Consider the following 14905-nt stretch of genomic DNA (forward strand, 5'->3'; position numbering starts at 1 on the left):
CAATTCAAAATAAATCATGACTTTCAGAAGCCCTCTGACAGCCCATTCCTGGTGATTCAAGGTCATAAATTACCTTTATTGTCTGCTAAATCTATTTCTAACTTACATGTGCATACTAGGATTTCAGTTTCTCTGGTCCCTTTTCAGTGGCAAAATAATAGTAACTGGGCTATATGCTTGCTCCCAGGGTGCTTATGACATTTTCCTTAAGTCTTCTCCCTATTGAAAAATTCTAGTCCCATTGCCTTTTTTCCAGCCTTTCCTTAATCCTTGGATTCTTCTCTGAACCTTCTCCATATCCTTTTTGCCTGTGGCGCTCATGCCTGAGCAGCACTGTGGTGAGCACAGCAGATGCAAGACAGAGAACGCAGGCCGTCCCATTGCACATAACTGTATAATGCTCAGTCTCCAGTTTGTAGTTTACAGTAATCTCCCACGAGTCACACAGCTTTGAAGTCAGTTGACTTACAAAAGCTTTTATCGGGATCATGTGTGCAGAAATTCAGAGCTTCCATTATGGCTAAAGGGGGATTCTAGAGGGTGTTATTTGGTTTAATTTATTGTGGCATTGGCAGGATGTGACCTCTCTGTGCCTCATGGTTCAAGGAGGTAATTACAATACAGACGATGGCTGGAAGCACCTGATTGGTGTGGGCTGTTCTCCTCAGCATCCTGGGCCTGCAGTGCCAGAAAGCCAGGCAGGCCGCAATAGGCCTGTGACGTGGCTAAGTGATTGCAGGGGTAACCTGAAGAGCCTGCTTCCTAATTGCATCATCTGATTCATTTATCGCAGTGCAGTATCTTGGTGCAGTGACAGGACTGTACAGAAGTATCAGAGAGATCTCTAAGACTCAGATAGCACGAGACTGCTGTGCTGTGCTCCAGAGGAAACCTGATGCCTATTACATTAGAGTTGGATTCTGAGAGTAATTAAAGTGTGATGGTCTACATAACTTGTGTTTTATATAGAGCACTGTTAATTATATTTCTCTCTCTTGGGACTATGCAGAATGAGTCCTGGAAATTCTATAGTTACCAAAATGTAACAAAAACAAAAGATAAAAGTGTGGTACAGGTTGTACAAAGTGAAATGACCTTCCCAAATGTTCTTTGGCCTCTTGGACTCGCAGGTCTGATATTTTCCATTAAGACCATGAATAATGAGGGATTAGTCTCTTATTACCTGAGTTCCAAATGACTATGTATGTATTTAACATCTAAAATAAAAGAAAAGTTTTCAAAACCCGTTCACTTTTGAGGCTTCCCCTTTGGCTTCCGTGCGGTGGACTGGACTGCTGTCAAGTCATGCTGTCTGCCACAGTTGGTAGCTCCTACATCAAGTGAGGTATTAGCCCTAGATTGTCATTTACTGTACAGACTGAAACTTTTCAAAAGCAGATGGTCTTGTGTTTTCCTTGACAGCATGGGCACGGGAAGACCATAATCCATAGCTTCAGACCTGACCTTAAAAACTGATGTCACCGACAGCAGTGAAAGCCACTTGTTAATTATGCAGCCTTCTTGGCATTGTTCGGTTTCCCAAGGCTGGCCCCAAATTAGAAGGATGTTATGTTTTCTAGTTACAATTCTGTTTGTGGAGCCCAGAAAGCTATTCTTTGGATTCCACATTGGAATGAAAAGTGTCTGCAGGGTGTCAGGATGGCACTGTGCTTGGCTGGCAAGCTGCATGCCAGGGCCGGAAGGTACCCGATTCCCATGCCCTCCCATTTGCTGGCAGAGCCCGCCCGCAGCTGGGTCCAGAGGAGCTAGCCTCACCTTCCCAGGCAGACTTGTCCCCAAAAGAAAGGAGCAGAGGAGGCGCCCAGGAGGCAGAGTTGTTTCTGCTAAGATTTGATATCAGAATATGCTTCATTTTCTCTCCTACCTAAAAATCTTTATGGCTTAATTCAAAAGATTACTTTGTCTAATAAGAACTTAAGAATAAAAAGCATCTAGATACCTCAGTATCCTCCTCAATATGGGATAGGTTGTGTTTTTTTCCCTCATTCTCCAGGTAGCAATTGTAGCACTTCAGAAAGAAAAAGAAACTTCCTTTACACAGACTCCCAATATACAGCTCCTCCTTGGTAAAATATTGTGCTGAAGAGTTCACTCTACATCCTGGGTGATATTGTCAGTTTGCTGTGCTTAAGTAGCTTTTCACTAACATGCCAGGGTTTTCTTTTCCTGCTTTTTCAGTCTTTTCGGCACTTCCTTTTGAGCTCTTTACTGTGGTGCATGTAATTGAACAAGAGCTGAAGTAGATAATTTAGCAGTAGTCCAGTAGTGCTGGCTGATGTGTATGGCTAAAAGCTGGGAGGTTCTGCGTCTTGGACTGGAGTTGCACTTTCCAGAATTAGCCTCAGGGGGGCACCAGATCCTCCAGCATAGTCTCTGTGAAGAAAGAGGCCCACGTTGCGAGTTTCCTTGCAATGGAATTGCAGTTGGGGATGCAGACCTTGTGGCCAGAGATGAAGGGAGAGGGAAAAACCCAAAAACAAAGCAGGGGTGGACGTAGGGGTCATTGCCACTCAGGCTGAGCTGTGAAGCAGCAGGGGGCTGAGGAGCTTTCTTCCAGCTTGGGCTACCCGGGCTAATTGGATAGAGGCCACTGGGCAAGGCTAGAAGGACTTCAGGCAGGGGAGGGGGTGCTGGGGATCCTCTGCGTCCAAACACAGAGGATAGCACATGTAAATTTAAGACGCAAAAGTACATTTGGTACTTGTTAAGTTCTTAAGCCCAGGAATGACAGATTTATCACTAATTAAACAATAATTGCATTATGGAGTACCGAAAAAATTGTTTGTGTATAAACAACATCTGGTAAAGATTAAAAAGAAAGAATAATTTTTCCGAGCTCAAATTTGTTAAAAGGAACCTGAATGTTTTAAAACAAAATAGATCTGAAAATGTAAAAGGGATATTTAGAGTCTTATGTTTAGTATTTTGAAAATAGAAAAGAAGCAAATGGCATAATTAAAAATACATATTTATAAAGGTGCCTCATTGTACGTGATAGATGTGAAGGTTTTGTATAAATAGGTTTTTCTCAAGCCAAATCATTTTTCACTTCAATAGAAGAGTTCACTGGTGAAATGACTCTTATGGAGAATCTTCTTTTTAAGAAGAAAGGTATTTTGTGGTGAATATGCACATATTAACAACAAGGGCTACAAGGGCTTCCCACTGTGGAGAGAACAGTGGCTCGGAAACAGCTACACAGTGGGACGGGATTGTCTGGCTGCTGGGTAAACTGGAGGGGAAGCTGCCCATCAGCTGATTCTTTAAATGACCCATTTCCTAAGTAAATATTTAAGCTACATGCAAGTACATGAAAATACCAGGAAAGATTCTATTCCAGGCTTAATGAACTTCAGCTTCTCTGTCATCTGCTATTTCCTTCTTTATTTTTAAGGCGAATATACCTATGAAAGGTGATAGATGGAAAGCACTTGATAATTTTTTCTGTTCCTTCACTGCCTTTTTATTTTTTCTAAAAGGGATTTGCTTTTGTCTGTGAATTACCTTAAATCATAGTCTAATTTCCCTTTTTGGTTTGTTTTCTGTCCCTCTCCTTTTCCCTATTCTCTCTCTCTCTCTTTCTCTCTCTCTCACACACACACACACAGAATCAGCAAATGACAGAAAGAAATGCTTCTTCCTGAGAATTCTGTTCTTCTGTGTTCTCAGGCCTCTTTCAAGTGGCAAGTGGCTTGTAATAATCATTGGTGAGTTGGTATGAAAATAACAGCTTAAGTAAACATCAAGGACCGGGCACAAGAGCCTGTGTAATTTGCACAGTTCATGGTGCAGAGTGACAGGTTGGCCTCTCCCTTGCCTCTCCTCCAAAACAGGCACTGAGACCATGGTTATTGTGTGTTGATTCCATGTTGACTTTGTCTTCCCTTGTGTTTTGAGGGATGAAGATGGGCTTTCTTTCTAGGTGGAGAGGAGATAAACAATGCAATTCTGGGTAGCCATGAGGGGAGATCAGAGGGAAAGCTCTCGTTAGCCCAAGGGGATGCACACCCAGCAGAACAATCGGGTCTATACAAGAGGGAAGGCAGAACCCAGAGCTCTCCATCTTCGCCCCCTAGTCATCCTGGGCATTCAGTGAAAAGCCTGGGGGGGAAGATAAGGAGGGAAGGACAAGACTCATGTTATTGAAGACCTCCTGCTGACGTAGCTCCCCTCAAGTTGAAATGATCTGCCTGTGGAAATTGTTAGGCCAGATGGAGAAGAGAGAGCTTGAGAAGGAACAGATTTTGGTAGGATGGAGAAAAACAAACAGATGGAAACCACAAAAGGTTTATTTTATTTCCCCGCTTTTATAGAAAAGATAATGGCCGCAGTCATGGGGCTTCAGAGCCCTGGCTTGCAGCGTGACCTCTGGTGTGTTACCGGAGTGCCCCACCTTACAAATAAAACAGGATCAGAGGTTAGATGCCTGCGTCATCACTCATGAAGATGCTACAGAGATTTAGGGGGGAAGATACAGCTTCCAAAGAAGCGTGTATTAAAACCTTAATTCTATTTGGAAGATTATCTTGATAAGAAAAGCAGCTTAAGATTGCTTTTGTGATTTGATGTCGCTGGGACATATGCCTGACCTGTAGTACTCCAGTCCTCATGAGAGGACTCACTGACCCTGAAATTATGTGCTCAAAAAGTATAAAGAGTCTCATTTTAAAAGCCATCGGTGAGGGGTGCAGATGAGAAGGAGCAGTTCACAGCTGTAGGGTAGCAAGGGAGACTGGTTTTCTTTTTTTTTTTTTTTTTTTTTTAGTGAGGTCAGGAGATCGAGACCATCCTGGCCAACACGGTGAAACCCCATCTCTACTAAAAATACAAAAATTAGCCAGGTGTGGTGGCACGCGCCTGTAATCCCAGCTACTCGGGAGGCTGAGGCAGGAGAATCTTTTGAACCCAGGAGTCGGAGGTTGCAGTGAGCCAAGATCACCACTGCACTCCAGCCTGGCAACAGAATGAGACCCTGTCTCAAAAAAAAAAAAAAAAAAAGGAGACTGGTTTTCAAATCAAAATCTCTGCCGTTGCTGTTTCTGCAGGTTCCCCTGCCTCCTGGCCTCTTACCTGTTTTAAAAGCTAAAATGGGTTGTGGAAGCAGGCTAAGAGTAGCCAAGGGTCTGAAATATTTGGAAAGAAAGAAATCTAAGAGGAGAGTCCATCTGTATGGGGAAGAACAAGCAGATTCCACACAGCCAGCAGGCATTTAAAACATTGGATTGAGCGATTTTGCTAGAAAACAGCGCACAGAAAAGGAGCATATCTAAGCTCTCACTCTCTTCTAACAAACTGAGTAAGAGCTGTCTTCCTTGCTCCCCCAGTGGTTTTCATAGTAGCCCTAATCTACATCTGATCATCATTTTCTTTGCTGTTTGGAAATCCCTATAATTAGTATTGAATGATTCTCTACTAGCATCAAACCTATAGAATGGCTCTGGGATAGTTTGACCATTTAGAAAAAAGAAATTTAATTTTACCATTTTCAAGTTTGATCTTACTTTCTATCAACGCATTTCCAAGCTCTTATCTGTCTGCCTGTGGGCACATAACAGTGCTATTTGATCTTAAACACTCTTATTCAATAGGCATGTTGTTGTACAAACTTTGAAAATTGCTCTGGCAAACTTAGATGAATCACATTTCTTCAAGACATACGGTTGCTTTTCCCTTGTTTTATTTTTTCATTATGAATACATAGAAACTTATATTTTCCATGCTTATATCCAGTGACCTCTTAATAACTGTTATTATTTACAGTGAGACTGGGCATCAGGAGATTAACTGACATGCCTAAGTTCGAAGCCACGAAATAACCTGCCTCTCCTCTCTTGAACGGTGGTCCTGCCAAATTATTTTCTTGCATAGATAATGAATTTATCTGTAAGAATATCAAGTTGGTTCCTTTTAGATAAAAATGCACATCAGTGAAGGATGAGGGAGCATAGATTATTTAAAGAGTAGGACATTTTAACTTGCAAATTAGAAATCTTGAAATAATTAAAAGGAGATTTATCCTGTCCTGAAAAAGTGGCAGAGCTCCTGCCTGGAGCCCGGCGGGTCCAGCAGTGCTGGGCAGTGGACGCTAGATGGCGCGGGCTCAATGTCATCGGGGAGGCCGCGAGGAGGCGCGGTCCTGCCTCAGTGTGATCCAGGGCACGACCGGAGCAGAGCGCCTCCTTTTTTCTTGCTGACGGGGGCCTGTGAACAGTGTTTCCCAAAGCTAGTCATATCAAATGCACTCTGACTTGAATTTCCAATAGCGCCTGATCCACTAACATGTGAATGCTGCTGTGAAGCAGGGGTCCCCGCCCCCTGGGTGCACAGCGGAGAGGAGCCCCTAGCCTTCCCGCCCGCACCTGCCCCTATCAGAGCCCCGCGCTTCGCTTCCCACGGAACCAGAGCCCCATCCTGACTGCGCATGCCTGGAATCGGGTTGTCCTCTGATGATCTGAGGAGCAACCGTTTCATCCCAAAACCATCTCCCCCTCCCGGTCTGTGGAAACATTGCCTTCCAAGAAACCGGTCCCTGGTGCCGAGAAGGTTACGGACCCTGCTATAAAGGATCTGTTTTGGAACACAAATGGGCATTTTCATCTGGCATCATCTCATACTTTGAGCTCTGGCCAAAAAGATAGGGAACCAGGGACTGGGCCAGTGAAGCTCCCCCCAGCTCCCAGGGCTACCGGAGGCCAGCTTCTGCAGACTCAAATAATCAGAACCCATCACTGAAATATTCAAGGAGAAATTAGATAACTTTTATTCTTCTTCATGAACTCCCTTTTCATCTTAACGCAAGCTGTTAAGTGCATTAAGATGCGATGTGATTTAGTCCAGCGTGGTAGTGGTCACTGGTTTGCCAATAATAATTCTAAATTGTTATGTACCCATTACCGAATAAACAGGCTGCAGGCACGGGCCTGACCTCGAGGCACATCTAGCCATTTGAGGAGGTCACACAGGCACACTTCAGTAGAACTGGCAGTACAGGCAGGCTCCACGGCATGCGGGCAGAGGGATGTTTAAAGTTTCTCTAATACTTACTGATTCTGTATTATGGATCGCCTGAGCTTTTATAGAAAATGTGGGACATACAGGAGTATACAGAGGAATAAGCTGCCTGTAACCCCTGCCCAGGGAGACCACCGTATGCACTTGTATGTGGGGCGTTTTCAGTACAGCAGTGGTTCGTTCTTCTAACCAAAAGGAGTATGCCAGTTTTCTGGACATCAGCAGTTCCCAGTAACTCCTTTGGCTGATAATAGCAAGTTTCTGAGAAAGTGCTTGTGATATTTCACATTCTCGTGGTCTTCTCCTTTTACAGCCTCAAGCAGCCTGCCACCCTGCCATATTCCGGGTTGTTGATGAGATGTTCAGGTAAATGTTAACACTGTTTCTTCTAGTAATTGATGTAAAAAAGGTTCCATTTCCAAGCATGAATCAGAAAATGTTGTGGTAGTCTCTGGCTGTATCATGGGGAAATTAGAGTTTCTGATTCCCTCCTGTTCCTCTGAGCTTTTTGGTAATTAGAAGTAAAAACTCAAAAATCAGTGTAAATTTAAAGGCCAGTGCCTAAGAATTAAGATAACTTTATTTTCTTTAGCCTTTTAAGATTCTAATAATAGAAACACAGAATTGAGTTAGGTATTAATATCATGAAATATTCACGTAGGATTTTTCTCAGCTCAGAATAAAGGGTAGCAATATACTCCCTTCACCATGTGAGGGCTGACCAATATTTTTAAAAGACTTTAAAGCTAAAGAAAGCCAAGAAAAATAAAAGTCATTCTTAACAGAACTCTTCTGAAAGGCAAAATACACCATGCATGTTCTCTTACAACACATTACATTTTTATTTTGAAAATACGAGTACTTCTTGGGAAATGCATTAGATTTACAGACGGCAAGAGACGAGGAGCTCACAGCCATGAAGCTGAGATGTGGCTGGCAGTTAGTGGGAGTTTTAACCATGGAGTACTAAGTTAGTGGGAGTACTAACCATGGAGTACTAAGACTGGACGCCCCTGGGGAGCTTGTCACCTGGGAGTGTCCCAGCCCCTCTTCCAGGGGAGCCCATATCAGCTCTCTCTCTAGCCCCTCCCACCTAACACACAGCAGCATAGGCTGCAGGGCAGACTGCAGACTTCGGGGAAAGGAATTTTTATTGTGACAATAACTCACCAGTAGTCAGAACAGTGTTTGGGGTTTAAAGCTAGCAAAATTTGAGAGTTTTTTTGTTTGTTTGGTTTTGTTTTGTTTTGCTTAAACAAACATAAAGAAAAATTAATTGTACAATAATGCATGGAAACGAAACCAGGTACACACACATTTTCCTACTTTGCTGGGTGGATGGACGAGGCCATTTTACCCTTTGAGCAGCTTCGTCTCCACTTGTGAAAGCAAAATGTTGATGTTGCGTGTCCAGGCATACAATACAAAAATATTTGTACAGAGTATGCAAGCCTGTGTGGAAGGGATTTGCATTGCTTAATAATTTAAGAACCAAGAAAGAGAGCTCTGCACATTGCAATTTTAAAGAAAATATAACAGGGAGCGACAGATTTATCCTGTTTTCACACAAGGACTGAAATCTGATGAGTTGAGATACTGCTGAAGCTTATGGCACAAAAAAAGTGTTTCTACTTTTCCCTTATACAGTGCAGGTTTTCATGTTTGCCGGATTACTTGTTAAACGTGTTCTGATCTGACTTTGCATTGTTCAGGTGTGCACTCCTGGAAACCGATGGAGCCCTGGAAATCATAGCCACTATTCAGGTGTTTACGCAGTGCTTTGTAGAAGCTCTGGAGAAAGAAAGCAAGCAGGTTTGTTATATCACATATATTACTCATTCATCCCAGAGAATAAGACGCTGTTGAGAGTATTTTGGACAAGAGCACTTTATTTTCAGTAATTTTGATGGACTGTTTTGCTCACAAAGAAAGGTTCCTAATGAGTGCCCCAACAAAGGTTAAGCCATTTTAACTTAACATAGATCAAGATCTGTCTGCCCCGTGCCCTGATACCCAGAAGCATCTGTCTACTATTGTGTCTGAGAACTCTGTCATGCCAGCATGCATGGCCCTGGAGGACGGCTCTTCTTGGCCCTGTGTTGTGCACTGTCTGTCGAGCAGGACACTGCCCTCTGGCTGCATCTGAGCCTCCCAGGTCAGCAGGAGGCACCCTGGGGTCTATATGGCATGTGATGAATAGGAAAGGGCACTTATTACAAAGCACTCCTGGACATTCTTAATTATTAGCATCTTCATTCTTATCAGAGACCCAAATGTGAATTGGCTTCCAGGAAAGGAGGTGGTAAGAGTGACTGGGAAAGGCTTGACTAACTAGAAGGGGAGTGAGGAAGGGCAGTGAGCGGGAGGTGTGTGTTAGACACAGTCAGTAAACCAAAGGCCAGGCCCGCACCCTGCAGAAGATTGTGCTCCACGTCCCCAGCAGCAGAGGCTGGGCAACAGCTGCCAAGAGTCAATGACCAATTAGAGGGACCTCGTGAAACAGGGACCTTTGCTACCAGAGAGCTTTCACCTTTCAGCATATATATTTGGCCTTGATTTCTAACGGCCACAGAAGTAATGTTTATGGGACACATTGCCTGTCGAGAGTGGTGCTGGTCCAGTGCATCTCATCTGTAGAGTATGTCACGGCCCCTGTGAAGCTCTCCGCAGTTTGACTTCCGAGAGGAGAACTACAATGCTTGGCTCCACCAGATCACACCCCCCGCCAACGTCAAATAGATCTCTCAGGTTTTAGCCGATATTTCTACTTTTTTTTTTTTTTTTTTTTTTTTTGAGACAAGGTTTTACTCTGTCACCCAGGCTGGAGTGCAGTGATGTGATCTCAGTTTACTGCAGTCTCAACCCCCCAAGCTCAGATGATCCTCACACTTTAGCCCCTGCGTGTAGCTGGGACCACAGGTGCATGTCACCACTCATGGCTACTTTTTGTATTTTTTTATTAAGTACAATTTCCATTTTATTTTTCTCGAGAGAATAGTCCGTTTTCAGTCTTTAAGGACTCAACTCCTTACGTGGGCTTTGGTGGGGGTTGTGGGGCAGCATCCGCAGGTCTAAATTGGAGTAGGGGTGTTCAGTCCTTGTGGGCCTCACAAGATCGATTCCTGACTACTTTGCTGTGAATTGCGCAACTCAGACAGTAATGTAGCTTCAAATACAGCTTGGGAAGCACATAGGCATCAAAGACGCTCGCTTCAGAAATGTCCCTGACTGCTGCAGCCTCCACTTTGTTTCCAATGATGAATTTCTTAATAGCCTTGTCCTTGGGCACACATTGGGCACAGTTCGTGTCGCAAATAGGCTGCACGTGGCCGCGGCCCTTTGTGGCACGACCGTTGTTCCTTCTTTTTTTCATCATATTGGAGGCACGGACTGGAGGAAGCACTAATTTTTGTATTTTTATTAGAGATGGGGTTTCACCATGTTGCCCAGGCTGGTCTCAACCTCTGAGGCTCAAGCAGTCTTCCCACCTTGGCCTCCCAAAGTGCTGGGGTTACAGGTGTGAGCCACCACACCCAGCCTGTTTCTGCTTTTTAAAGCAACAATAAATATATATTTATTTTATTTTATTTTTTGAGACAGGCTCTTACTCTGCCACCGAGGCTGGAGTGCAGTGGTATGATCATGGCTCATTGCAGCCTTTGGCTTCGTGGGCTCAAGCGATCCCTCCACCTCAGCCTCCCAAGTAGTTGGGACCATAGGTTCAAGCCACCACGCCGAGCTAATTTTTAAATTTTTTTTTGTAGAGATAGAGTCTCTCTGTTGCTCAGGCTGGTCTCAAACAGCTGGGTTCAAGGGATCCTCCCACCTTGCCCTCCCAAGGTGCTTGGATTCCAGGCTTGAGCCACTGTGCCTGGCCAACAGTAAATATTTGTGATTTATTTTTTCCCACCCTCACTTTCCCTGGAGAAGTTAGCTGGGCTGTAGCAAGCTGCGCTATCCATGGTCCCACCTAGAATTTTGGAGGTGGCTCGGCTGGAAGGCACAGCTGGCCCTCACGGTTATTTTGAGCCTAACTGTAAATGTCTCTGAGCCTCCCTTGTGCATTCTTTGTAGGCCCCATTAGGAACGGGCCTCTGGGGAGTCTCACCTGTGGCCTCACGGAGCACACCTGGGTTGGAGCAGAGGCCGCGGAGGAGTGCCACTGTGCTCTTTAGGGTTAGCTCGCACCTGTTTTTCTTCTTAACTTCACCCTCAGCCTCTATGTTGGCCGTGGGCACTATGGATTGGGAATGATGTTGCAGTTGCTTTTAATTGAGACTAGTACCCTGACCAGGCATACGTATCTAAGGACGTGGGACCACACACTGGGTCCTGGTGTGAGGCAAGGCAGGGATCCAAAAGCAAACAGGAATCCACCACCCTCGCCTTCAGCTCAACAAAGGAAAGGAAAGTCTCTTTGCTTTGCCAATGCCTGCATAGGTATCTGTTAGTTTATTTCTCTTCCTAGAGCTGGACCTGAGTGCCTGTCTTTTTAACTGATGGCCATCTACATCTGTTGACCCTCTGCCTTCTTGACTGTCCATTTTTAGCTAATCAAAACCCTTCATGTCATATTTGGTAGATGCGTGACCCTCTTTTCTCTCTTGTGTTTTATTCATTAATTCCTTCTTAATAAAATGAATATCTGTAAACCTGATATCTAATAATCTGAATATATGTCTATCCACGTGCTCCTCCCTGCCTCTCTCCCTCCAGGTAACCTCTGGTTTGAATTTTATGTGCCAGGCGTGGTGGCTCACACCTGTAATCCCAGCACTTTGGGAGGTCGAGGCAGGCGGATCACAAGGTCAGGAGATCGAGACCATCCTGGCTAACACGGTGAAACCCTGTCTCTACTAAAAATACAAAAAAATTAGCCGGGCATGGTGGTGGGCGCTTATAGTTCCAGCTACTCAGGAGGCTGAGGCAGGAGAATGGCATGAACCCAGGAGGCGGAGCTTGCAGTGAGCTGAGATTGCGCCACTGCACTCCAGCCTGGGCGACAGAGCGAGACTCCGTCTCAAAAAAAAAAAAAAATGAATTTTATGTTTATTATCCCTTTGCTCTTTCTGAAAGTAGTTTGATCACATATATATGACTGCCTAAACAATGTTTTGTTTAGTTTTGGTTGTTTTTGCACTATATAAAACAAACAGGAGCAGCATACTCTGTGCAATCTTTTGAGACTTGCTTTTCCACTCAGCAGAGACTTCTTGACGTTGCCATGTGTGGCTGTGGGGAAGTATTGTTATGCATAGTCCATTGTGAAAACGTATGGCAGTGTAGCCATCCTCCTGCTGGTAGGCACTTGAGATGCTTCCAGGTTTTGTTTTTTATTACAAACAATGTTGCTCTGGACACTCTGGGATAGATACTTAGGAGTGGAAGTGTATTCGGAATACAAAAGTTCAGCTTTCATAGATCCTGCCAGACTCATTTCAAAAGTGTTGGTGCTCATCTGCACTTCCTGCAACAGTTTATGAGTGATCCCATAAATCCACATTCTCTCCTATCATCAGAAGCACTCATGTCAGTGCTTCTGTCTCTTCTTACCCTTTCCTCTTGCCCCTGTTCTGTTTGGAGGACACAGGCAGCTCCATCAATATGCCCTATCAGACAGTAGGCAGAAATTGAGATGGGTGTGACAAGCCACTTTTTCTAAGCCTGCACTGTGGCTCAGTACAGCCAGTCAGGTCAGTTTCTGGTTGCAGCCATGACAGCATCTGGTAATGAGCTAGATTAAATCATCTCCCACAGATAAAAATGATAAACTCCAGGCAAAGTATTTTTAAAAATCTATTTGAAGGCACTACAGAGCACCTGAAAAAGTGGACAGAAACTGGAGGCCATCAGCCCTTTAAAGGGACACCACACAGAGAGGTCTCCTGCCTCCCCCCAGCTGCCCTCATGTGAGGTTGGAAGGCAGTGTGGGGCCGGGAGAGGGCCAGAACTTGGCACAATCTGATTGACTTAAGGTGCCAAAAAATAGAAATGTAAGCTGCCAAAGGAACAAAAAAATTGAGGGGAAAAAAGAAAACCAATGTCAAAAGATAGACCTAAACCCAAAACTACCAACAATGACATTAATTTCAACAATGACAGCAATTAAATGGAAGTTAAATATTCTAATAAAAAGGCAGAAACGTCAGATTGAACAAAAAAATGAAGACCTGGCTGGGCACGGCGGCTCATGCCTGTAATCCCAGCACTTTAGGAGGCCAAGGTGGGAGAATTGCTTGAGTCCAGGAATTCAAGACCAGCCTGGGCAACATAGTGGGACCCCAGTCTCTACAAAAAAATAAATAAATAAAAAATTAGCTGGGCATGGTGATGCATGCCTGTAGTCCCGGCTACTCGGCGGGTGAAGTGGGAGGACTGCTTGAGCCCAGAACGTGGAGGCTGCAGTGAGCCATGATCACACCACTGCACTCTAGCCTGGAAGACAGGGCGAGATGCTGTCTTAAAAAAAAAAAAAAAAAAAAAGATTTTAAAAGCTATTGTAATCAAGACAGTGAGGTATTGGCAAAAAGACAGCCATAGATAGATCAGAATTGAGTCCAGATATAGACCCATACATATGTGGCCAACTGATTTTTGACAGAGATGCCAAGACAATTCAATGGGGAAAGGAACGTTTTTAACAAATGATGCTGGAATAACTGGATGTCCATATGTAGAAAAATGAACCTCAAACATTACCTTGTAAAGCACACAACAGTTAATTTGAGAGGATCATGGGCTTCAACAGAAATGTTAGAAAGATAAAGCCCCTAGAGAGAGCATAGGATAATATATCTGTTTGACACTGAGGTGATCTAAGATTTCTCAGAAGCACTAACCATAGGAAAAAATGGATAAATTAGACCTCATCAGAATTTAAAACTTTTAGGCTGGGGGCATAGCTCACTCCTGTAATCCCAGCTCGTTGGGAGCCCCAAGGCAGGAGGATCTCGGGAGCCCCAAGGCAGGAGGATCTCTTGAGCCCAGGAGATGGAGACCAGCCTGGGCAACAAAGTAAGACCCCTTTTCTACAAAAAATACAAAATTTAGCTGAACGTGGTGGCACACACCTGTTGTCCTAGCTACTTGGGAGAATGAGGTGGGAGGATCACTTGAGCCTGGGAGATCAAGGCTTCAGTGAGCTATGATCATGCCACTGCACTCCAGCTTGGGCAACAGAGTGAAACCATATCTCAAAAAATAAGAAAGGAATGTAAAATTTGTATTCTTTGATAGATATCATTAAGAAACTGAAAAAGCAGGCCAGGCACGGTGGCTCATGCCTGTAATCCTAGCACTTTGCAAGGCTTAGGTGGGTGGATCACGAGTTCAAGAAATCAAGACCATCCTGGCCAACATAGTGAAACCCCGTCTCTACTAAAAATACAAAAATTAGCTGGGCATAGTGGCATGTGCCTTTAGTCCCAGCTACTTGGGAGGCTGAGGCAGGAGAATCGCTTGAACCTGGGAGGTGGAGGTTGCAGGGAGCCAAGATCACACCACTGCACTCCAGCCTGGCAACAGAGCAAGACTCCATCTCAATTAAAAAAAAAAAAAGAAAAGGAAGAAAGAAGGAACTGAAAAAGCAAGCTGTTAGCTAGGAGAAAATATTTGTAATACATGTATACAACAGAGGACTTGTGTCGAGAATATATGAAGATCTCTTATAACTGCCTAAGAAACCAGTTTTTAAAATGGACAAAAGACTTGAATATATACTTTCAAAAAAGATACATAAGTTGGCAGTAAGCACATGAAAACTGTTCAGCATCATTTGCCATCAGGAAAGTGCAGAGTGAAACAGGTAGGAAAGCAAGCATACATAGGGTTATGTTCCCAGCCACTAGAATGGATGAAATGCTGGGGAGTATGT

The 14905-nt window shown here is 44.1% G+C and overlaps 3 protein-coding genes across 18 annotated transcripts in view; 1 reads left to right on the top strand and 2 right to left on the bottom strand.

Moving 5' to 3' along the window:
• The window catches only part of FANCC (FA complementation group C), a 218486-nt gene that overhangs the window by 183617 nt on the left and 19964 nt on the right, over nucleotides 1-14905 (top strand). For all 13 annotated transcript variants that reach the window (XM_008963516.5, XM_008963520.5, XM_008963519.5 and 10 more), the window contains 2 exons: nucleotides 7346-7398; nucleotides 8745-8844. In XM_008963516.5, the coding sequence (XP_008961764.2) occupies nucleotides 7346-7398; nucleotides 8745-8844 (153 nt within the window). The remainder of the gene's footprint in view (nucleotides 1-7345; nucleotides 7399-8744; nucleotides 8845-14905) is intronic.
• The window catches only part of AOPEP (aminopeptidase O (putative)), a 429169-nt gene that overhangs the window by 15596 nt on the left and 398668 nt on the right, over nucleotides 1-14905 (bottom strand). For 2 of the 4 annotated variants that reach the window (XR_010109119.1, XR_010109118.1), the window contains one exon: nucleotides 7572-8823. The exons of the other annotated variants lie outside the window; for them this stretch is intronic. The gene's annotated coding sequence lies outside the window, so the exon portion shown is untranslated. Of the gene's footprint in view, nucleotides 1-7571; nucleotides 8824-14905 lie in introns of those variants that run through there. 4 annotated transcript variants of the gene reach the window in all.
• On the bottom strand, nucleotides 8902-10534 carry LOC106635124 (small ribosomal subunit protein eS26-like). Its single transcript, XM_055117858.2, has one exon. It carries the CDS (start codon nucleotides 10406-10408, stop codon nucleotides 10124-10126), a length of 285 nt encoding a protein of 94 aa, XP_054973833.1. The 5' UTR covers nucleotides 10409-10534; the 3' UTR covers nucleotides 8902-10123.

The sequence above is a fragment of the Pan paniscus genome, chromosome 11 (genome assembly GCF_029289425.2).
Source record: "Pan paniscus chromosome 11, NHGRI_mPanPan1-v2.0_pri, whole genome shotgun sequence".
NCBI classification, from domain to species: domain Eukaryota; kingdom Metazoa; phylum Chordata; class Mammalia; order Primates; family Hominidae; genus Pan; species Pan paniscus.

What these genes read in the sequence shown, in the direction of transcription:
- LOC106635124 (XM_055117858.2), bottom strand. Translation starts at nt 10,408, where the DNA reads ATGATGAAAAAAAGAAGGAACAACGGTCGTGCCACAAAGGGCCGCGGC.